The 25281-nt window shown below is 42.0% G+C and overlaps 1 protein-coding gene across 1 annotated transcript in view; it reads left to right on the top strand.

The window, feature by feature from the left end:
• The first annotated feature begins 306 nt into the window (after window positions 1-306).
• Window positions 307-25281, top strand: part of Dus3 (Dihydrouridine synthase 3) — a 43566-nt gene continuing 18591 nt past the window's right edge. The window contains exons 1-6 of the mRNA XM_068371012.1: window positions 307-472; window positions 2619-2761; window positions 5162-5390; window positions 6825-6927; window positions 18560-18796; window positions 18946-19140. Coding sequence (XP_068227113.1) covers window positions 426-472; window positions 2619-2761; window positions 5162-5390; window positions 6825-6927; window positions 18560-18796; window positions 18946-19140 — 954 coding nt within the window. The 5' untranslated portion in view covers window positions 307-425. The remainder of the gene's footprint in view (window positions 473-2618; window positions 2762-5161; window positions 5391-6824; window positions 6928-18559; window positions 18797-18945; window positions 19141-25281) is intronic.

The raw sequence follows: 25281 nt of genomic DNA, 5'->3' as shown, positions 1-25281 counted from the left end.
GTAGCTTATATGAGATATTTGTGTTAATGATGTTACTCTTCTTGAAATACTTTATTTTTCCTTGTTTCATTTCCTCACTGGGCTATTTTCCTCGTTGGGGCCCCTGGGCTTATGGCATCCTGCTTTTCTAACTAGCTTAGCAAGTAATAATAATGATAAAAGCTCATAGTTCGAACAATGAAGAAGAAGAATCAATTCACTTTGTTTACATTTTTAAAGGGAGCGATAAGTTCTCAAATCAACCAATCAGAGACGAGATTCAATATGACGTCAACCAATCAGAAGAAAGATCACTAAACCAAACGCTCCTCGTTGATCTCTCCTGAGACTCCATGCTGCCATCTGCATAAAATGTGTCATGTCAGTGTAATTTTATGAAGTGTTCGTAATATTTTTATAAAATACCGGAAGATTAAAAGATAGATATGAGTAATCTTGATATAAATGACGTGGTGGCTCATGTCAAGCCAGAGTAAGTAGCATTATTTTTATAGTTTTCGTAGTTTGTAATTTGCCGGGTTTATTTTACCGTCGGCATGCAAAATAATTCTCTAAAACCACTAGTTGTTTATTGGAATTTTATCTCTTTAGATATATTGGATGAAAGGATAATCCAGCCTAGTCTAATTAATTTGATTATATGGTAAAATGGTATATTAGTTTCTTATGAAAGTCCTGTTTCGTCTATGGTTGCATTGCGACTTGAGTCAGGCTTAGAAAGACCAAATTTCAAGTCTATTAATGATGTATCTTGCACCATTCGCTGTAACGTTATTAAATATATTATTATATGCTTTTTCATATGTTCAGAATGATTCTAAGAAGCCTTTGTAATTCGGCGGACCAGGCCCTTTGGCACACATATAGGCTGGCAATTTTCCTTCATATTATCTAAGTGAATTGTAATATGCCCGTCATCTTTCAACTCCCTTACTTAATTAAGCTTACTTGAAGGTATGTCAGTCCGCAGGATTATTACTATTTAGTTACATTTTGGTCTTTGCTCTGCCATGGCACGCATCAATATAATTTTCGAGGAATTTCCAAAGAAAGGCCATCGTACTCGAGCATCTACTTTGTCGCCGTCTTTTCAAGGAAGAAATGTTCGACAAAAGGAATGGATGAATGAGTAAAGATTAGTAGGGTTCACTCACTCTATTCCTTGCTGTCACAGTGGAATCCCTCCAAGGAGGAAGCTACGTGAACTTTCTTCGCCCCAACACAAATTCCTACTCTGGGGTTTTGTTACAATGGGAGGCCTGGGAACAGAGGAGCAGTGTGGTAATGTTAAATTGCGAGCAATGCCAACCACAGCAGAGCAATGATAAGTAATTAGATATTGCTATTTCGGTGAACCATTATACCTTTAATTACGCTTGATAAAGTAGGGAGTTTGCATGACGATGGACATGGCTATAAATAGGCCTAACCTAGAAAATAGGAAGAAAATTCCCGTTCTCTATGCGCACTTAAGGCCTAGTCCGTCGGTCTACAGTACAAAGATGCCCAGAGTCATTATTAACTGGGTTGTAGTGGCCAATGTGGTAACATCCCTGCTGACTGGTGAACACCAGACTGGGATTCGATTCCCACTCAAACTCGTTACTTTCTTAGGTCGCTGCAACCTCACCATCCATGTGAGCTAAGGATGAGCGGTTTGGGGGAGCCTATTGGTCTATCTGCTGAGTCATCATCGGCCATTGCCTGTTCTTCCTTGGTCCTAGCTTGGGTGGAGAGGGGCTTGGGCGGTGATCCTATGTATATATTGTCAGTCTCTCGGGGAATGTTACGGCCCCTTGCCTCTGCCATTCGTGAGCGGCCTTTAAACCTTTAAACACGAAAATATTATCTTTGGGGTTAGTCAAAGAAGAATAAGCTGGAGTTATAGTTTTTACTGTTGTACCAGGAACAGGTGAATTATCCCACAGTACTTGAACCAAACATCTGCACTGTAGGCCAGGAAACAGTGGGAGAGTAAGTTTTATTTCTGTGATATGGAAGATTGTTCCTTAGCATGGTGAACACCCTGTTGCATACGAAACTTGCCCACGGACTGGTACTTTGAGGGTCGGTTAGTGATTGTGAGCCTAGTGTTAAATCCATCGCTGAATACTCAATTGCAGGTGAACAGCTCTATCCTGACCAATCTCCAGTACTGTATGGTAGGCCAATAGGGTTACTGTTAACTATACTGTACCACCTCATGCCGATAGGTAGATCATTGGTCAGTACCTTTGCGGTGTCTGTGATCATGACCCTTTTGTGAAAGCCACCTATGCTTCATAAGTTGCAGGTGAATGGTCCTAACCTGACAAATCTTCAGCACTGTGCAATAGGCCATTTTCACTATCTCCTCATGCTGGTAAGAATTCTCACATCAACTGTTATCTTCAAGGCTTGTCAGCTATTGTGAGCCTGGTGTGATAATACCACTGTTCATCCTATCCTATTCTATCGGTTCGATTTCGGACACTGTATGGGGGCTTAGTATTTTAATTTTGTTTGAGCAAGCAGTATAAATATTTGAATATCAAGATATGGAGAAGAGATAGTGGAGTAACATCTTTTCTATCACTGACACTAACAAAGCTAAGTTGTCTATTATTGTTTATCTACAGGTTCATCATCCCTTACGAGTCCCAAGCAAACAAGAAAGAGTCGCAGAATGACAATTCCGAGGTTAAAGAATCAACAAAAGTTGAAAATTCCGAGGGTAAAGATTCCACAGCCGAACCACCATCGAAGAAGCAAAAATTTACAGGTTAGATGATGTAGAGTTATGTAAGATATAGAGTACAGGATACTAATGTATGAATGACCTATATTTAAGTTGTTTAAATGTTCAGAATTCCTGTTTCTTTACAATTACTGATCGTATACACATGCTGTTATCAGCTTAAGGTGGACAATAAAGGAGCAACTGTTTCATTTTCCTTGTAAGGTATTGTTGTTGTTATTATTATCCAAGCTGCAACCTTACTTAGAAAAGCAAACTTACAAACCCAAGCAAGGCCAAGGGCTTGACAATTCATTGCTTGTGGCTAACTCACGATATCTTTTATTTTGTATAAATATTTATTTATTTCCATGTGTTGTTTCTACATTGCTGTTAAGGTGGGAGTTACAGTACACTTTCCCTATTTATTCTATACATCAAGTTGCGTACTTTATAGTATGATCCAATACCCTGAACGGAAGATTTGTCTCTTCCTGTGATCATAATCCTTATGAACTATGGGATTTTGGAGTGACTCGTGCCTGCTTTTGTTAGAACCTCCCACAATCATGAACTGTAACCTATACTGTATTGATCGTTTTCTCTTGTGGCAATTTGTTGTTTATGAAGAAGTCTTCACTGTAGGATTCTAAGACTCATTTTGATTAGATATTTAAAGTTTAGCATACTTGCCAGTTGTAGCTGCTAGTCCATTATATTCATACAATGATGTCTACTTAATTGCCTTTTATTTGTTTTGTAAACACAGTGATTTTGTCTTTTTTTAAATCAAAAACTTCTTCACTATGCTTCAAAGATTGTCTCACGGGAAACTTCATTCTTATTCGAGTACTGTAGCCTAAAGAATCAGTCTTGACCCAAACTTCACAATCTTGTGACATGTGTTTGAAATTATATTTTCATTGTTATTTTTCATTCATTGTTGACCTATTATATGTATACCAAATAATTGGCAGAAGGATGCAAAAGGTCATCGTATCTCTCTCTCTCTCTCTCTCTCTCTCTCTCTCTCTCTCTCTCTCTCTCTCTCTCTCTCTCTCTCTCTCTCTCTCTCTCTCTCTCTCTCTCAGTAAAATACAAGTCAAATTAGGTAAAGCCCAAATTAGTTAACCAGGTCTCTCTGTTTAATTATATCATAACAAGTTTCTGTTGTGAATATTCATTGATGATATCATCTCTGTATAGTATTTCCTCAATACCATGTATGACATTTTGGCAATTTTAGATTCATGTACAGGTATCTTGAAATTTCTGTGGACAGTCCTTGATTTCGTGGTACTTTTTATCATAAAAAACATACAAATGAACCTCTTTTATTAATTGATGGATTTAATTTTCAGTTTGGTCACACATGGTACTAATAAATATTTTCTTCTGCATTTAAAAAATTATTTATTCCATTTACATTATTTTTAAAGCTCTGCCTTAAAAGTCATTCCAATTAGGGATATTATTAAAGTTAATCTGTTTAGAACTATCTGTTATGGTGTCAGAGTTGATAATATTTGTTGTCATTTCATTAAGTAGTCGGTGTCAATGATACGGCAGAATTATTTCTAAAATCTATCAATCTAAAGCTTTAACGTTGACGTTGTTAATAGTTTACATAGGACATATTTGTTTTGACGCTGTTACTGTTTTTAGAATGATATATTGTTGATTTATTCTCATCATTTATTTATTTCCTTATTTCCTTTCCTCACTGGACTATTTTTCCCTGTTGGAGCCCTTTGGCTTATAGCATCTTGCTTTTCCAACTAGGGTTGTAGCTTGGCTAGTAATAATAATAATAATTAAGGAATGCCCTTATTAGGCCATGTATTAGTCCACTGTTCCCTTGCAAGCTGATGCTTGGGAGGTATCTTTTCAGTACTAAAAATTCTTAAGCCACAATTTTTCTTGAGTATAAAGTTCACTCTATTTTATATGTAGACCTGACTAGAATGTGAACCTATGTCTTTTAGAGTTGGTAAAGCGATATATCTTAATCTACAATGACCATCTTGATTCCATTGACTGTATTGCATATAGTTATGTAAAAAGAAAACTGTTAAACACACATCTCTGTCTTTTACCTTTGATGTTTTACTTGGTTGCCCAATTTTCCTTACCAGTTGGCTTATTTTTTGTATGTTCAGTAATAGATGGTTTTCTTTATGACAGATTCTTTACTTCGTTTGGTTTTGATTGAAATACTGCTTGATTTCTTGCTGAGACTGATAAATTTTACAAATTAAAATACAGTATGGATAAAAAGATTTTTATCTAAATATTGCCCTAAGCAGTTTTTCTTATGAAAATGTTTAAATTGCTGGCTTCATAATTGAAAATTTGATACTGAAAATACAGTAAAAGCAAATAAATTAAATAATTACTTTCTTTATATTGAATTCTATGTGAATTATGAAGATCTATTTCCAATAGGTACAAATAAACACCGTCCAAAGCTGATCAAGGCCCCAAGAAATACCAAGCTGTGCAAGTCTGTTTGGTGCCTCCGTGTCGGAGAGGACGAGGCCAACAAATGCTTCAACGAGAAATGTGCCTATTCACACGATATCGAGGCCTATATGGAATCAAAACCTGAAGTTCAAGAGGGCGAGTGCCATAACTTCCAAACATTTGGCATGTGCCATTATGGTTTGACGTGTCAGTAAGTGCCAGTGAACTTTTATGTGATATACAGGTCAATTGCAGTACTGTACTTCTACTATAGTGTTCCGCCCTAAGGCAGTTCCTTTCATAGTTTAGTCGCCCTACATAATTCTCTATTCGTGGCCACCTCCTTTAGCTCTTGGTACCTTCTCCCTCCTTTTAGACCATCTGACACTTGACTTCTTTGTCCTTCAAATTAACCTTCTATAATGTCCTTCAGTAACTCATCTCCTCTTAAAATGTGTCAGTACAGTACTGTAAATTACTGTACATGTTACAAATACATTATTGTAGAATGACATCCAAGTTATAATCCTCATCAATTGAGAGAGTTAACCAGTGTGGATAAGCCGAATACGGTACAGTATTGGTTAGGTTAATTACCAATAATTGTGATTTAGAATAATAGTGAGTTGTTTTATTAATTCAGACCTATTTCTATTCATGCTAGACTATTGAAGGTTAATTTTCTAACTAATACAAACTATTTGTAAAGTCAAAATATGTTTTATCTTTAAAAAATTAGTGTACACTACCAAAATTTCTTTGAAATAGACTTAGCTCAGAGTAGGTCGGCTAATTAAGGTATCATAAATTATAACCTAAAGGCTGGTTTACACATGGATAGTTCATTGGCGTCAGTAACTAGCGTCAAGTAAGCTTTCCAGGATAGTAAGCCTTTTCTTACGGATAGTAAGCGTTGGCAATGGCATAGTTTGCTGACGGCAGTAAACTGTCCCCGTATAAACGGGCGTTTAGGAAGTATATATCAACATACAGTACTTATTTAATACTACTGTGCACTGAGAGAGATAATGTTTTATTCAAGATATATTTAAATTTTACTCTTTTTAAAGAACCATCATACAGTTTAGAAATTGTCCTGATAAGCAAGTAATCTGGATTAAGAGAGTCCAAATTATTGAGGGTCTACTATACAGTTTTATAAATATTTTTGTGTTAGCTTTTCCCTTTCTTGAGTTATAAATAGGAAATTAATTATTTTCATGCCACGACAGTGTTTTATTTATTATTGCATACCTTTTGTAAAATATGGGAATACTTATAATGATTAGGAGATATTTGCAATTTCAAGTACCCTATTTTGTTGTTCAATTCTTTGACAATGCTTGCTCATTTCTCGGTTGACCACGTATTCAAAGATTTTCAGAATACAGTATTGACTTTTTGATTTGTTTTAATCTGATCAAATGATTTATTATAGTTGTCAAAGAGTGAAAATCATATGAAACCTTGTCTAGGATGTGCTCCAAGAAGTAAAGTCAGAAACAGAAAATGTTGATGAATTCTGTAGGGTCATGGCTAAGATAAACCAGATATAATTATATGAATAGACAAGTTATAATTTTTTCTAATGAAAAGTGTCTAAACTTTTTAATTTGTGATTATGATTCTACTTGTGATTTTACAGATATGGCAAAGATCACATAGAAGGTAATCGAAATAAAGTCAATGACGAATTGTGGTCGAAGTACGAAAATAACCCGACGGTTCTCAATGTACTCAAGAAAGAGGTAAGTTGTGGTAAACTTTATTGCTTGAATTGATTTAAATTTCATTCCTTAAGTTTTTGATGGCACACTTTTAGTATTACTGTACTTTATTTCATCATCTTATCAATTTTTTGGTCACAGAATACTTTAGGAAGTGCTGTACTTTTTTGTATCTTTTTGTCAATTTTGAGTGAAAATTCTGTTACTCCTCTTGGAGTGTCATCTTTGAAGCCCTTATTTTCTGATATCCTCACTTTGAAAACATTGTAATCTTTTCCTGTTTCTTGGTTTCCAATGGACAAATACTAAATAGACATTTATAGAATTGAACTAACCTATATCTTGACTGGAGGATAAAAAAAACTTTGAGTTTTCATGTCATTCCCCTTTAATCTTGAATTGTATACATTGTGCGTCAGCTATAGGAAAACTTTTATGAAATAATTGTTTATGACATGTTTGTATATTTAGGAAACATTTAAATATTTTGTGAAATCATTATCTATTAGCTAACCATATAAGAATATACAATATGTATATATATTTTAGTAAATAATTTTTCTGAAAGGGGCTTAGTTATGAAGTACTGTGTTGGTATAAAATTGATTTTCAATATTTAACTTAGCCGGTGATTATATAGCTGCAACTCTGTTGCCCGACAGACAACTCTACGGTAAAAACTCGCCAGCGATCGCTACACAGGTTGTGGGTGTGCCCAACAGCACCATCTGTCGTACAGATACCCAGTACTCAATGTAAACAAAGACTCAATTTTCTCTCTGTCGAGCTATCGACAAGACGTACTTACTCGCTGTTGCTAAACTGGAGTTTTTTCACAACTAATTGGTGAAGTACTTTATTCTAGTTTTGAGCTTTCGCTATGCAGGTGTTTTATCTTCATCTTAAATCTTGAACTCGTTTTGAATAGATTTAATTATGGTGACAAAGAGAGTATGGACTTTCTTTCACTTTTAAATGGCCGACCCTTCCCTTAGACGGAAGTGTGTTTAGGCTTTTAGTAATTATATCACGTTATAGATTTTCCTCTATATATTTTATATCTCTCCGCCTTTATTAGGCCTCTTCGATTAACTTTCCATTTATTATAAACATATAAAAATAATTTTAATGTTTTGTTTATTTAGACCTTTCCTGAGAGTAGGCGGTCCTAACTTGGAAACCGAAGTTAATCAACGTTGAGCCCTTTATATCGTAATTAGCTTTTAAAGAGCTAAGGATTTAAAACTTTTTAAATGTAATATTTTATGAAAGAATTTCTTTGATAGTCTTCGTACTGTCTTCAAAGATGAACTAACGTTTAGTTTATTTATGCTACGCAGTTGTTGACGTTCAGGACGTTCAACATGCGCTCTATCGTTACGATAGAGAGAGAGTGTATCACGATTTCACTTTGCAGTAAGAGTAAATCGATTCTGACGTTTTGTTCATTCTTTCTTAGCTTAAATGTTTTAAATTCTATTTTAAAGGAACTTTTTATTTGAAAAACCTTTCAGTTTTTTCCTTTAGTCAAATAACATGTTTTTTTGACGAAATATAATTGGGCTCTTCTCTTAGGTGCGAAATCAAGAGAGAAAGAGAGAGAGAGATAGAGACGGAGGGAGAGAGAGGAGAGAAAACGTTCCGTTCAAGCGGGTAACGTTGTTCTCGAGTTACTCTAGTCCCTAGTCGCTGTACGGGGAGGAAGGATAAAACGTTTTAGTTTTTTATTCTCGTCCCTAGGCTATGTGCGGTGAGAGATTGAAAACGTAGTTATGTGAACTAGTGTTTAGTCTCTTTCCCAGCCACTGATTTTTTCATCTTAAAATATGTTTTCTGTTTTTTGCTGGTATTAATGAGCTTGCATTATACGACTGATTTCGCAATTACTACCTTTTAATGAAGGGTAGAATTGCGTGTTTCAGGTAGAAATCAGTAAAAGTTTCGATTTCAGTGAAATAAGTGCAAAACAGAAAATCGAAGTGATAAAGTGATATGCGCAAAGTGTTACAGTGTTGCGTCCGAGGGTTCGTCTGTTCGTGCCTGTCGTTCACCTAGTCCGGGACCTCTTACATGCTCCCAAGCCCAGGGGAGAAGTAATGTCAAACGACTTATGGGTTCGAGAGGCCTTGACCAACGAACAGACGTTTTCCCTCTATGGTATCGGGTGTATCTTACCAAGATCTCCCCTACCATAAGACGAGAGAGACGTTGTTTCTCCTCGTCATCCGAAGGCTTTTCGCATAAGAAACCTGTCACAAGGTTTCGAAGCCCTTAAGCGAAAGTCAGTCCTTTCAGGACAGGTCCAGCGTCCTGGTTACAACCATTAGGACAGCTCTGACCCTATGCAGTCATTGGATAACTGCTCGCCGCCTAACAAAAGCGTAACACAGACTCCGAGAGTCTTTTTTTGTAGGCAAAGTGTTGCGGTCACAGACGTTACCCTCGTCTCTTACCACAACCATTTCCGTTGATCCTTAATGGGTTGTATGGCAAGACATGCAGTATATGCTTGCCTCCCTTATGGAAGACTATTCTGCTGATTAGTCCGTTGAGTCTAGCCGTTTATCTCATCGATATCCTGGCTTTCAGCCAACCTAACGTTCCTTTGTGCTTACTGTTGACGTTGGCATAGCTTAGTCACGTCAGTCAGGTTGTTTAGAACCACACTCGATGCGGTCTCGTGTGGTTGTTCAGCCGCTTTTGGACGTTAGGCCACTTGCTGATGCTCCTGTTGACGTTCAAGACGTTCACTAACAATCGGAGTTGACTTGTTTTGACGCTGTGCGTCAACCTCCGCATTCTAGAGTTGTTTTGACTGCTCAGTCTAGGCAGTCAAAGCAGTCTCGAGTGGACGCTGTGCGTCCTCACGCACCTGTTGTGGTTGACAGTTCAGTTGTTGACAGTTCACAGACTGTCAAGCAGTTACATGACGTTGCGTTCTGGTCCGCTACTAATGCACCAGTGAGTGTGGACTCTGCTTGTAAAGCATTGCCACCACGGTAGGTCTCTCCCTTGCTTGAGACTCAGCTTTTATCGGACAAGGTTCCTGTAGATGAGGAAGTTGCTGTTCCCCCTCCTACTGATATTCCCTTGAGGACTCTGTCAGATGGAGAGGAGCCTAAAGCTGCTTAGCCTCCTATGGACTTTAATTAAATCATGATGATTTTTTTTAAAGATCTTTGTCCGGATCTTTTTGTAACTGCTGCTCCTCGTTCGCCTAAACGTCAGAGCTTACACTAGGCCTAGCTACTTCGAAGCCGTTGTTTTTAAGCTAGTGCTCTCTCGCTCTCCTAGAGAGCTTTACGTTGGCTAGGCGACTGGTTTTTCACCAGGAGGAGTTTGGGGGATACAGCCTTTGCTTTCCCTTCTTTTAAACTGGTTTATAGAGCGAGAGTCTGATATGACACGAGAGAAGTTCTCGGCTTGGGAGTTCATGCCTCTGCCCAGATAGACTTCTCAATTCTCGTAGACTCTCCCTGGCGCCTGGCCAGGAGACGCTCCAAGTTGTTTACAGGTCAACTTCACAGCTGTTATCGAGCCTTTGAAGTTTTGCTGTACAATTATGTCACGCATAACAAGGCTTTCAGGGATGGTAAACGGTACCGCTTCAGTCGCTAACCCCGTCTGTTGCCACACCTGCTCCCGTAGACCCTAAATGGGCTTTGCTGCAAGACATGCAGTCCAAGCTTGCGTCCTTGATAGAGGACTTTAATGCGGAGAAGGTTGCTACCGAACCTTCTGGCCAACAACCTTCCTACCGGTCGGTTGTGCGCCCTGTTGACGCTGAGGTAACCTACTCGCGTCTGCCAATTGAGGTGGTTCCTCCACCGATGCGACCCAGTGTGGGTTGCCAGCCGCACGTTGACGTTAAGCGACGCTCGGAGGTGGTTGTTGATGTTCAGGATGTTCAACATCCAGCAGAGGTGACTTGTTTTGACGCAGTGCGTCAACCTCAGCAACCCGGTAGGGTGCTGACTGCACAACCCAGACGGTCTAGGCAGTCTCGGGTTGACGCTGTGCTTCCTCGCGCACCCATGGTTGTTGACAGTTCACAGACTGTGCAGCAGTTCCATGATATTGCGTCCGGCTCCGTCATGCATCCACCAGTGCGACCGGACTCAGCGAGCCAGACGTTGCCCACTCCGTTGCCGTTTCCTCATCAGTTTTTGGATGAGGAACCCTCTGATGAGAACGTTGCTGAACAACAAGACGATTAGCCCCCAGAATAGATCAAGCCCTGCTATCCATCCAGAAGATGCTGAAGAAGGAACGCTGCTCAGTCAGGCTGTGGATGAGTCTGGTAGGGACGCTGTCATCCGTGGAACAATTTGTGTCACTAGGAAGACTACACCTCCGTCCTCTTCAATACCATCTAGCTTTTCACTGGAAAAAGGACAAGACGCTAGAAGCGGTCTCGATCCCGGTTTCCAAAAAGATAAAGTCTTGTCTGACTTGGTGGAAGGACAATATCAACCTAAGAGAGGGTCTTCCCCTGGCTGTTCAGACTCCCAACCACGTTCTCTTCTCGGACGCATCGGACGTGGGCTGGGGCGCGACATTAGACGGTCGGGAATGCTCAGGACTGTGGAACTCGAGTCAGAGGAGCCTGCATATCAACTGCAAGGAGCTGTTGGCAGTACATCTGGCCTTGAAAAGCTTCAAGTCTCTCCTTCGAGGCAAAGTGGTGGAAGTTAACTCGGACATCACCACGGCCTTGGCGTACATCTCCAAACAAGGAGGTACCCACTCACTGACGTTGTACGAGATCACAAGGGACCTGCTCATCTGGTCAAAAGGTCAAGACATCTCCCTAGTAACGAGGTTCATCCAAGGCGACTTGAACGTCATAGCAGATTGCCTCAGTCGGAAAGGGCAAGTAATTCCAACCGAATGGACCCTCCTCAAGGATGTGTGCAAGAGACTTTGGGCCACTTGGGGTAAAACCATCCATAGATCTCTTTGCAACCTCGCTGACCAAGAGGCTTCCAATCTATTGCTCTCCAGTCCCGGACCCAGCAGCAATACATATAGATGCTTTCCTCCTAGATTGGTCACATCTGGATCTCTACGCATTCCCACCGTTCAAGATTGTCAACAAGGTACTGCAGAAGTTCGCCTCTCACGAAGGGACAAGGTTGACGTTAGTTGCTTCCCTCTGGCCCGCGAGAGAATGGTTCACCGAGATACTTCGATGGTTAGTAGACGTTCCCAGTAGTCTTCCTCTAAGGGTAGACCTACGTCAGCCACACGTAAAGAAGGTACTCCAAAGCCTCCACGCTCTTCGTCTGACTTCCTTCAGACTATCGAAAGACTCTCGAGAGCTAGAGGCTTTTCGAAGGAAGCAGCCAGTGCGATTGCTAGAGCAAGGAGAGCTTCTTCCATTAGAGTCTACCAATCGAAGTGGGAAGTCTTCCGAGACTGGTGCAAGTCAGTTTCTGTATCCTTGACCAGTACCTCTGTAGCTCAAATAGCTGTTTTTCTCTTATACTTGAGAAAAGGACGATCCCTTTCAGCTCCCACTATCAAGGGCTACAGAAGCATGTTGGCATCGGTCTTCCGGCATAGAGGCTTAGATCTTTCCAAACATAAAGATCTGCAAGACCTCCTTAAGTCTTTTGAGACCACCAAGGAGCGTCGTTTGGCTACCCCTGGTTGGAATTTAGACGTGGTACTAAGATTCTTCATATCAGACAGGTTGGAGCCGTTACAATCAGCCTCCCGGAAAGATCTCACTCTTAAGACTCTTTTCCTGGTATGCTTAGCCTCGGCTAAAAGAGTCAGTGAGATTCATGCCTTCAACAAGAACATAGGATTTTCGTCAGAAAAAGCCACTTGTTCGCTACAACTTGGTTTTCTAGCCAAAAATGAGCGGCCTTCTCGGCCTTGGCCTAAATCTTTCGATATCCCCAGCTTATCGGAGATCGTAGGCAATGAACTAGAAAGAGTCTTATGCCCTGTTGGAGCTCTTAAGTTCTATTTAAAGCGTACTAAACCTTTACAAGGCCAATCTGAAGCTTTATGGTGTTCAGTTAAGAAACCATCCTTGTCTTTGTCAAAGAATGCTTGGTCAGACTATATCAGATTGTTAATACGAGAAGCTCATTCACATCTGAGTGAGGAAGACCGAACTTTGCTTAAGGTGAAGACGCACGAAGTTAGAGCTGTAACAACTTCCGTGGCCTTTAAGCAAAATATATCTCTGCAAAGTATAATGGACGCAACCTATTGGAGAAGCAAGTCAGTGTTCGCGTCATTTTACTTGAAAGATGTCCAATCTCTTTACAAGAACTGCTACACACTGGGACCATTCGTAGCAGCGAGTGCAGTAGTGGGTGAGGGCTCAACCACTACAATTCCCTAATTCCATACCCTTTTAATCTTTCTCTTGAAATGTTTTTATTGTTGTTTTTTGGGTTGTCCGGAAGGCTAAGAAGCCTTTCGCATCATGGGTGATTTGACGGGTGGTCAAAGTCATTTCTTGAGAGCGCCTAGATTAGGGGTTTTGATGAGGTCCTGTTGTATGGGTTGCAACCCTTGATACTTCAGATCCTAGGGGTCTGTCACCATCCTAAGAGGATCGCGAGGCTCCGTAAGGAAGACGTACTTAAAAGGCAGAGTAATTGTTCAAGTCGACTTCCTTACCAGGTACCTATTTATTTTGTTTTTGTTATTTCGATAACTTCTAAAATGAAATAAAAACTCTTAGCTCATTAAAGTGTAAACATATATTGCTGGTCTCTACCCACCCCCCTGGGTGTGAATCAGCTATATAATCACCGGCTAAGTTAAATATTGAAAAATGTTATTTTGATAATAAAATAAATTTTTGAATATACTTACCCGGTGATTATAAATTAAAGGACCCTCCCTTCCTCCCCAATAGAGACGCAGTGGGACGAGGAGAAAATTGAGTCTTTGTTTACATTGAGTACTGGGTATCTGTACGACAGATGGCGCTGTTGGGCACACCCGCAACCTGTGTAGCGATCGCTGGCGAGTTTTTACCGTAGAGTTGTCTGTCGGGCAACAGAGTTGCAGCTATATAATCACCGGGTAAGTATATTCAAAAATTTATTTTATTATCAAAATAACATTTTTCTGGAATAGATTGGACTGGCACCTCTTTCAATCGAACAAGATTTTTTAGTCTTTGAAATTACCTCATTCAATTTCCTTTTATCATGAATCTTTAAGGCTTTAGAGTGATGAACATTAAAAAGACCCTTGAATAAAGATTTGAGAATATCCACCCCTTACCAAAACAGTATAGCTCATGCAGTCTAAGTAAGACTTGAAATTACAGTACTTTCACACCAATAAATATATATATATATATATATATATATATATATATATATATATATATATATATATATATATATATATATATATATATATATATATATATATATATATATATATATATATATATATATATATATATATATATATATAAATCTAACATCAGATTAGGGATGATATTAGGTTAAAGAAAAATATTTTAAATATAATACAATAATTTAACAAAATTTTACTAAGTCAATTAAAGAAAAATCTCTCACAACTTCAGTGATCAGCGAACAAATACACACAATTGCAATTTTCAATCATCAAAATATTTCATTTATTCATTATATTAACATGAATATTTCTTCAAGTTTCTAATAGTCTGCTATTCTCAGTATATAAAGGAGCTTAGTTTATGAGTCAGGTATAAATAGGTGTATAACTAGCTAGTAACTTCTGACCTCTTACACTAATCAGGTAAGACTTAAGCTAAGTCAGGGGTGCCAGGAAATTGATGGCATGCCCATACTGTATTCTATCTATCTATATACCAAGGCACTTCCCCCAATTTTGGGGGGTAGCCGACACCAACAATGAAACAAAACAAAAAGGGGACCTCTACTCTCTATGTTCCTTCAGCCTAATCAGGGACTCAACCGAGTTCAGCTGGTACTGCTAGGGTGCCACAGCCCAACCTCCCACATTTCCACCACAGATGAAGCTTCATAATGCTGACTCCCCTACTGCTGCTACCTCCGCGGTCATCTAAGGCCCCGGAGGAAGCAGCAGGGCCTACTGGAACTGCGTCACAATCGCTCGCCATTCATTCCTATTTCTAGCACGCTCTCTTGCCTCTCTCACATCTATCCTCCTATCACCCAGAGCTTTCTTCACACCATCCATCCACCCAAACTTTGGCCTTCCTCTTGTACTTCTCCCATCAACTCTTGCATTCATCACCTTCTTTAGCAGACAACCATTTTCCATTCTCTCAACATGGCCAAACCCCCTCAACACATTCATATCCACTCTAGCCGCTAACTCATTTCTTACACCCGTTCTCTCCCTCACCACTTCGTTCCTAACCCTATCTACTCGAGATACACCAGCCATACTCCTCAGACACTTCATCTCAAACACATTCAATTTCTGTCTCTCCATCACTTTCATTCCCCACGACTCCGATCCATACATCACAGTTGGTACAATCACTTTCTCATATAGAACTCTCTTTACATTCATGCCCAACCCTCTATTTTTTACTACTCCCTTAACTGCCCCCAACACTTTGCAACCTTCATTCACTCTCTGACGTACATCTGCTTCCACTCCACCATTTGCTGCAACAATAGACCCCAAGTACTTAAACTGATCCACCTCCTCAAGTAACTCTCCATTCAACATGACATTCAACCTTGCACCACCTTCCCTTCTCGTACATCTCATAACCTTACTCTTACCCACATTAACTCTCAACTTCCTTCTCTCACACACCCTTCCAAATTCTGTCACTAGTCGGTCAAGCTTCTCTTCTGTGTCTGCTACCAGTACAGTATCATCCGCAAACAACAACTGATTTACCTCCCATTCATGGTCATTCTCGCCTACCAGTTTTAATCCTCGTCCAAGCACTCGAGCATTCACCTCTCTCACCACTCCATCAACATACAAGTTAAACAACCACGGCGACATCACACATCCCTGTCTCAGCCCCACTCTCACCGGAAACCAATCACTCACTTCATTTCCTATTCTAACACATGCTTTACTACCTTTGTATAAACTTTTCACTGCTTGCAACAACCTTCCACCAACTCCATATAACCTCATCACATCCCACATTGCTTCCCTATCAACTCTATCATATGCTTTCTCCAGATCCATAAACGCAACATACACCTCCTTACCTTTTGCTAAATATTTCTCGCATATCTGCCTAACTGTAAAAATCTGATTCATACAACCCCTACCTCTTCTAAAACCACCCTGTACTTCCAAGATTGCATTCTCTGTTTTATCCTTAATCCTATTAATCAGTACTCTACCATACACTTTTCCAACTACACTCAACAAACTAATACCTCTTGAATTACAACACTCATGCACATCTCCCTTACCCTTATATAGTGGTACAATACATGCACAAACCCAATCTACTGGTACCATTGACAACACAAAACACATATTAAACAATCTCACCAACCATTCAAGTACAGTCACACCCCCTTCCTTCAACATCTCAGCTTTCACACCGTCCATACCAGATGCTTTTCCTACTCTCGTTTCATCTAGTGCTCTCCTCACTTCCTCTATTGTTATCTCTCTCTCATTCTCATCTCCCATCACTGGCACCTCAACACCTGGAACAGCAATTATATCTGCCTCCCTATTATCCTCAACATTCAGCAAACTTTCAAAATATTCCGCCCACCTTTTCCTTGCCTCCTCTCCTTTTAACAACCTTCCATTTCCATCTTTCACTGTCTCTTCAATTCTTGCGCCAGCCTTCCTTACTCTCTTCACTTCTTTCCAAAACTTCTTCTTATTCTCTTCATATGACTGACCCAATCCCTGACCCCACCTCAGGTCAGCTGCCCTCTTTGCCTCACGTACCTTGCGCTTTACTTCCACCTTTTTCTCTCTATATTTTTCATACTTCTCTATACTATTACTCTGCAGCCATTCTTCAAAAGCCCTCTTTTTCTCTTCCACTTTTACCTTCACTCCTTCATTCCACCATTCACTGCCCTTCCTCATGCTGCCTCCAACAACCTTCTTGCCACATACATCACTTGCAATCCCAACAAAATTTTCTTTTACTAACTTCCATTCCTCCTCTAAATTACCAGTTTCTCTTACTCTCACCTCATCATATGCCATTTTCAACCTTTCCTGATATTTACTTTTTACCCCCGGTTTTATTAGCTCTTCAATCCTCACTACCTCCCTTTTACATCCACCTACTCTATTCCCCCACTCTTTTGCTACAACTAATTTTCCTTCCACCAAAAAATGATCAGACATACCGTTAGCCATACCCCTAAACACGTGCACGTCTTTCAATCTTCCAAACATTCTTTTAGTTACCAACACATAATCCATTAATGCCCTTTCTACTACTCTTCCATTTGCCACTCTTACCCATGTATACTTATTCTTATCTTTCTTTTTAAAGAAGCTAGCACCTATTACCATCTCTTGTTCAACACACATGTCTACCAGTCTCTCACCACTCTCATTTTCACCTGGTACGCCATACTTACCAATGACACCTTCTACCTCTCCAGCGCCCACTCTAGCATTCAAGTCACCCATAACAACTACATAATTCCTTCTACCCAGTCCTTCTACACACCTAGTTAAATCATTCCAGAACTCATTCCGATCTTCTTCACTTTTCTCACTACCTGGCCCATACGCACTGACAAACGCCCAACATTCCCTACCCAACCTAACCCTTACCCACATTAACCTAGAGGATATCTCCTTCCATTCCACTACTTTACCTGTCATCCATTCACTCAGCAATAACGCCACACCCTCTCTCGCTCTTCCCCTTTCAATCCCAGACACTCTACCAGACATTTCACCAAACATCACTTCACCCTTTCCTTTCATCTTTGTCTCACACAAGGCCAATACATCCATCCTTCTACTTCTAAACATACTTCCAATCTCACATCTTTTACTCTCTATCGTACTACATCCACGCACATTTAAACACCCCAAAACTAGAGTGCGGGGAGCAGTCACTCTCCCCCCAGCTCCATCTCCTTGTCGATGTCTCGCAGGAATTTTTTACAGGAGAGGGGGTTCCCAGCCCCCTCGTCCCGTCCCTTTTAGTCGCCTCTTACGACACGCAGGGATAACGTTGGCGCTATTCTAATTTTTATATGCCCCCGCGGCCACAGGGGGCATACTGTATTCTAAGCTATTTAAATTTGATTGTACTTAAGGGTTGTGGTATTGTTCCTGACCGAGGAACAACAGACTTTGGTTTGAGTCGTGCACAAACTCGTTAGTTTCTTTGGTCGCTGCAACCTCACTGTCTTTGTGGGCTAAGGATGGAAGGATTTGGGGGAGTCTGTAGGTCTATCTGCTGAGTCATCAACACCCATTGCCTGGCTCTCCTTGGTCCTAGGTTGGATGGAGAGGGGGCTTGGGCACTGATCATAGGTACATATGGTTAGTCTCTTGGGCATTGTCCTACTCGATAGGGCAATATCACTATTCCTTGGCCCTGCCATTCATAGAGGCCTTTAAACCTACAACAGCTCCATAAGGGTCAAGCTTGACTCATTGGACTGGTTAATGTCCTCCGTTTAAATAATAATAAACTCCTACATCTCTCACGCTTTTATTCCAGGTACAGTTCGACTTGCGAAAGCGCAAATTTGACTTCGGGAAAGCACTGAAAATCCACAAAATGGTGCAGTCGGAATTAGACAGAAAGAGAGCAAACAGCAAAAAATTGGAAAATAACCAGGCTGTAGAAAATAGCGAGGTCAAAGAAAATAACGAGGATAAAGTTGTTAAAAAGAAGCCTCTGGGACCTGTAGCAGATGATGATCTAATTAAATTTACGTCAAGAGAAAAGAAAAAGGTAAAACTTCTTGTTGTCTTAATGGTATTATCACTTTATTATGAATCTTTAGTGTTTTTCATAATGAAATTTTAGTGTAAAGATATTGATGTTTATTTTGAAAATCTGTTGTGTGTATATTTTCTTTAGCTCTAATTTTATTTCACTAGATTGATTGGAGAGGAAAGACATACTTAGCACCCCTGACCACAGTAGGAAATCTCCCCTTTCGCCGCATATGCAAAGATTTCGGGGCAGATATCACATGCAGCGAGATGGCTCTGGCCACGAATCTTCTTCAGGGTTCTCCGAGTGAATGGGCCCTTGTCAAACGCCATACATCTGAAGACCTTTTTGGTGTACAGGTAAGGGTTTTAGTCATATTCCAAAATAATAATAATCATTTTGGAATTCAAGGTTGGGACTGATCTGACTGGGTCAGAACAAAATGCATCGTAAAGCATTGAATACATAATACATTTCTCAACCCAATTCCTAATTGTAGGTGTTAAAATCCAACTTTGACAATAATATGTTTCACAAGTTACCCTCACACCAACCTACTAGAAATTTATTCAGAACTTTGCCCCTTAAGCCTTTTGGGTAAGTATATCTGTGAAACCACCTAGTATTCATTATGCTATATTGTTAGACACAAGCTTGATAGATGTATAGAATAAACTAAGGTTTAGATTTTATTTTATGGAGGAGTCTTGCTAGAGAATTGGAACACCACCAATAGGTGGCATTAAATCTTCAAACCCTATTTCAATGGTATTCTTTATCTGTGCTTTGTCGATGACTTAGGGTGTGGAGATTTCCTGCTCGACCTTATGGTCGATGATTTTGATAAGTAACTTTTTCCTTCATTCTTTTTTATGCACATCAAGATTACATACCTCCACTCTCCACTCTTAGCTTTGTTTTACTTGACTATTGCCCAAAGATATTGGTTTTGAAAGATGAATTACACGATTATTTTCTCCATTTAGATTTACTTTGATTCAAATAATTATCAGATTATTTTTCCCACTACCAAGAGATTTAGTATGTTTTTTACCCTAGAGAACAGCTCTCTCATTATTGCCTAGTTGTTTTCCTTCTGTTGCATACAGTCAATCCTCAATTTTCACGGATTCTAGATTTACTTGTTTCGATTGATGCACATCACGGTGTTCTTGTTCCCCGCTCCTTCTCTTTCCTTTTTTCAACTCCTACTGTATAAAATATATTGTTGTAATGACATAATACTCTTGATTTTAAGATATAATATATTAGTAGTAAAAGAATAATGAAAAAAACAAATAAATATACTCAAAACTTAATGTTTTACACCTGCAAAATATTTGGTGCAAAATCCATGCCTAAAAAGTTTTACCAGAAATATTATTAAGAGGCTCTTACCTATAGTATTTTAAAATATATTTTATAATATAAAAGGCATGATAAGAAATATAATTATCACTCCAGTATAAGAAAAAATTTCATGGGAAATAAAGGTAAAATTTTTTGAATTTGAAGTTTTTTCTTTTGGCTTATGCTTCAATAATTTTCTTTTACATAAATTATGTTTTTTCAATATTAATCTTACCCGTTGATCATGTAGCTGCAGCTCTGCTGCCCGACAGAAAAAACCTACGGGCGGAATACGCCAGCGATCGCTATACAGGTGGGGGTGTACATCAACAGCGCCATCTGTCGAGTAGGTACTCAAGTACTTCTTGTCAACACAGAACCAATTTTCTCTCTGTCGTGCCACCGGCAAGACCTACTTGATACGCTGTTGTTTTCTGGAGTTGATTTTCACGTTAATTGGTGAAGTATTCCCTCTAGTTATTAGCTTTCGCTGTGCAGAAGTTATCCTCAATACTTTCTCACTTTCATTGATTAGATTTTGGATTATTTGTTGACGACTTGGATAGATTTTGGATTTCCCCCCTTTGACTAATTCAAGATGTCTGACCCTACTCAAGTCCCCAAGTACAGGAAGTGTAGCGCTAGGGACTGTTCTAGGCGTCTTCCGAAGGCCTCTATCGATCCGCACACCGTTTGTTCCAATTGTAGGGGTAAAGCCTGTCAATTGGAAGATCGATGTGAGGAATGCACTGGGCTTTCGGAATTCGATTTTCAAGAATTCCTTAAGTATGCACGTAGGCTAGAGAAGGATAGGATCAGGAGGAGTTCGTCTCGCTCTATTGATTTTTCCTCTCCCCATGCCCCACAACCTAATCCTTCCCCTGTAGTGGTTACACCCGACCCTCCTACTAGCTCTCATCAACCTTCGATGGCGGATATGATGCGTGCCATTCAGGCTCTTGGTGAGAGAGTTGAGTCATTAGCGAATGACCGCAATCAACTCATGGCTGACGTCAGGGAGTTGAAAGGTAAAAGTGCAGTGGGAAGTGAAGTGAGTGTCAGTGCAGTGAAAAGTGTCAGTGTTACGCATGAGGGTGCGTCTGTTCGTGCCTGTCGTCCTCCCAGTCCGGGACCTCTTGCAAGCTCCCAAGCCCAGGGGAGAAGCAATGTCGTACGACCAAAGGGTTCGACAGGCCTTGATCAGCGGACAGACGTTCCCTCCGTGGTTGAGGACTTATCTTGCCGAGATCGTCCCACCCACAAACAGACGAGTGAGCCCATTCATTCCTCGTCTGCGGAAGAGGTTTTTCGACAGAAACGCTGGACCAAGGTCTCACGACCTCTCAAGCGCAAGGTCCCTTCCGAGCGAGTCCAACGGCCCAGGTGTAGCCACTGGGTCAGTTCGGACTCGCCGCAGTCCTCCGAAGACTGCACACCTCCCAAGAGAGGTAGAGTGGTTCCGCAGCAGGCAATCACTCCGTCTGTTGCCGCACCAGCCGCTGTAGACCCTAAGTGGTCTTTGCTGCAGTCTATGCAGACTCGGCTAGCTTCCTTCATGCAGGAGTATCGTGCTGAGAAGGTTGACGCTGCACCCGTTAGCCTACAACCTGCCACGGTTGTGCGCCCAGCTGACACTGCGGCTGCCTGCTCCCACACTCCGGCTGTGAGAGCTCCACCACCTATGCGCAGTCGACCCTGCCAGACGCATGTTGACGTTAGCCGACGTGCGGCACCCTCCGTTGACGTGCGTGAGCTACCGCATCAGCAGGAAGGTGGAGTCAAGCTGCCGTGTTTTGACGCGGTGCGTCAGTCTCCGCAACCCACGGTGGTCCCCACCACGCACCACCACTCCGCTTTGGTTGTTGCCAGCTCTCAGACTGACCAACAGCGGCATGACGTTGGATCCAGTGCAGCTACGCATGCACCCGTGCTGCCGGATTCAGCCGTTCAGCTTTTATCTCCTCCTTTGCCGCTTCCTCCTCAGCATTCGGATGAAGGAATCTCTGATGACGACGAAGCTGCGCATTTGGACGACCAACACTCCGACATAGATGAACCCAAGACTACGCCTCCCTCCTTAGACTTTAGGAAAGTCCTTGCCCTGTTTAAGGAGTTGTATCCAGACCAGTTTGTGTCTGCAGCTCCACGCTCACCTCCCTCTGAGTTCGCTTTAGGCATGCAGTCAGTAGCTCCTGCCTTTACGAAGCTCGTACTCGCTCGCTCGTCCAAGAGAGCTTTAAGGGTACTGGGAGAGTGGTTGCAGGCCAAGAAGCAACTTGGGAAGACATCCTTCATGTTTCCCCCGGCCAAGCTTGCTTCCAGATCTAGCGTCTGGTATGCCACGGGAGAGGTTCTCGGCTTGGGAGTTCCTGCCTCTGCCCAGGGCGACTTCTCAAGTCTGGTAGACTCTCCCCGCAGACTGGCTATGAGACGCTCCAAGATTTGCTGGACTTCTTCGGACATGGACCATCTTTTGAAGGGAGTTTTCCGTGCGTTCGAGATCTTTAACTTCCTGGACTGGTGTTTGGGAGCGTTGAGCAGGAAGACCTCCTCTTCGGATAAGGATTCTGCCATACTCATCATGTCCTGCATGGACAAAGCCATACGGGATGGGTCTGGCGAGCTTGCGGCTTCTTTCGTGTCTGGAGTTCTCAAAAAGCGGGATCACCTTTGCTCCTTCTTGTCGGCGGGAGTCACCCCATGTCAGAAGTCAGAACTGATGTTTGCTCCGCTATCGAAGTGTCTCTTTCCTGAAGAGTTGATCAAGGGGATTGCCGCCTCGTTGATCCAGAAAGACACTCATGACCTGGTGGCGTCATCCGCACGTAAAGTCACAGCTTTACCTTCCGTGCCTAGACCTAGGATGGACACACCAGCGTCTAGGTTCATTCCGCCCTTTCGTGGCAGAACCTCCAGCAGAGGAGGTACTCGTGCCGATAGTCAACGTGGCAACAAGAAGAAGGATTCCAAGTCCTCAAGAGGCAGAGTCTGACTGCCACCTTCTTCAGACAGCAGTGGGAGCCAGGCTCAAGAACTACTGGCAGGCCTGGGAGAACAGGGGTGCAGACGCACAGTCTGTGAAGTTACTCAGAGAGGGGTACAGGATTCCATTCTTGCGCAAGCCCCCTCTAGCAACAACTCCCATCGACCTCTCTCCCAGATACAGAGAGGAGGACAAGAGGCTAGCTTTACAGCAAGAGGTGTCTCTCTTGCTACAAAAGGGAGCGGTAGTCATAGTCCGGGACCATCAATCCCCGGGCTTCTACAACCGTCTCTTCTTAGTGGCGAAGAAGACAGGAGGGTGGAGACCGGTGCTAGACGTCAGTGCTCTAAATGTCTTTGTCACCAAGCAGACGTTCACCATGGAGACGACGAAGTCGGTTCTAGCATCGGTCAGGAAGGAAGACTGGATGGTCTCGTTAGACCTAAAGGACGCGTACTTTCACGTCCCCATCCACCCAGATTCCCAACCTTTTCTAAGGTTCGTTTTTGGGAAGGTGGTATACCAGTTCCAAGCCCTGTGCTTTGGCCTAAGCACAGCACCTCTAGTGTTTACCAAACTGATGAGGAATATTGCCAAATTCCTGCATTTAGCAGACATCAGAGCCTCCCTCTATTTGGACGACTGGCTTTTAAGAGCTGCGTCAAGTCGTCGCTGTCTGGAGAATCTAAAATGGACTCTGGATCTGACCAAGGAATTGGATCTCCTGGTCAATATGGAAAAGTCCCAACTCGTCCCATCCCAAACTATAGTATATCTAGGTATGGAGATTCAGAGTCAAGCTTTTCGGGCTTTTCCGTCGGCCCCCAGAATCAGTCAAGCCCAAGAATGCATCCAGAGCATGCTGAAGAAGAACCGATGTTCAGTCAGACAGTGGATGAGTCTGATAGGGACGCTTTCATCTCTGGACCAGTTCATCGCGTTAGGGAGACTCCACCTCCGACCCCTTCAGTATCACCTAGCTGCTCACTGGAGAAAGGACATGACGCTAGAAGCGGTCTCAGTTCCTATCTCCGAGAAGATGAAGTCTGCACTGACTTGGTGGAAGAACAGCATTCTTCTCAGGGAAGGTCTGCCACTGGCTGTTCAGACCCCCGACCACCTTCTCTTCTCGGACGCATCGGACACGGGCTGGGGTGCGACACTGGACGGTCGGGAATGCTCGGGCACGTGGAATTCGGATCAAAGAGCACTGCACATCAACTGCAAGGAGCTTCTGGCAGTTCATCTGGCCTTGAGAAGCTTCAAGTCCCTCCTTCTAGGCAAGGTGGTGGAGGTGAACTCCGACAACACCACAGCCTTGGCGTACATCTCCAAGCAAGGAGGGACTCATTCGATGACGTTGTTCGAGATCGCAAGGGACCTCCTCACCTGGTCAAGAGATCGAAACATATCTCTAGTAACGAGGTTCATTCAAGGCGACATGAATGTCATGGCAGACCGCCTCAGCTGGAAGGGTCAGATCATCCCAACAGAATGGACCCTTCACAAGAATGTTTGCAACAGACTATGGGCCTTGTGGGGTCAGCCCACCATAGATCTGTTCGCAACCTCGATGACCAAGAGGCTCCCAAATTATTGCTCACCGATTCCGGACCCAGCAGCAGTTCACATAGATGCCTTTCTTCTGGATTGGTCCCATCTAGACCTTTATGCGTTCCCCCCGTTCAAGATTGTCAACAAGGTACTGCAGAAGTTCGCCTCTCACGAAGGGACAAGGTTGACGTTGGTTGCTCCCCTCTGGCCCGCGAGAGAATGGTTCACCGAGGTACTGCAATGGCTAGTAGACGTTCCCAGGACTCTTCCTCTAAGAGTGGACCTTCTGCGTCAGCCGCATGTAAAGAAGGTACACCCAAGCCTCCACGCTCTTCGTCTGACTGCCTTCAGACTATCGAAAGACTCTCAAGAGCTAGAGGCTTTTCGAAGGAGGCAGCCAGAGCGATTGCCAGAGCAAGGAGGACATCCACTCTCAAGGTCTACCAGTCAAAATGGGAAGTCTTCCGAAGCTGGTGCAAGGCGAATTCAGTATCCTCAACCAGTACCTCTGTAACTCAGATAGCTGACTTCCTTTTACACCTAAGGAAGGTAAGATCCCTTTCAGCTCCTACGATCAAAGGTTACAGAAGCATGTTGGCATCAGTCTTCCGCC

Source organism: Palaemon carinicauda, chromosome 3 (assembly GCF_036898095.1).
Source record: "Palaemon carinicauda isolate YSFRI2023 chromosome 3, ASM3689809v2, whole genome shotgun sequence".
NCBI classification, from domain to species: Eukaryota; Metazoa; Arthropoda; class Malacostraca; order Decapoda; family Palaemonidae; genus Palaemon; species Palaemon carinicauda.
This window is presented reverse-complemented; position numbering and strand designations above follow the sequence as displayed.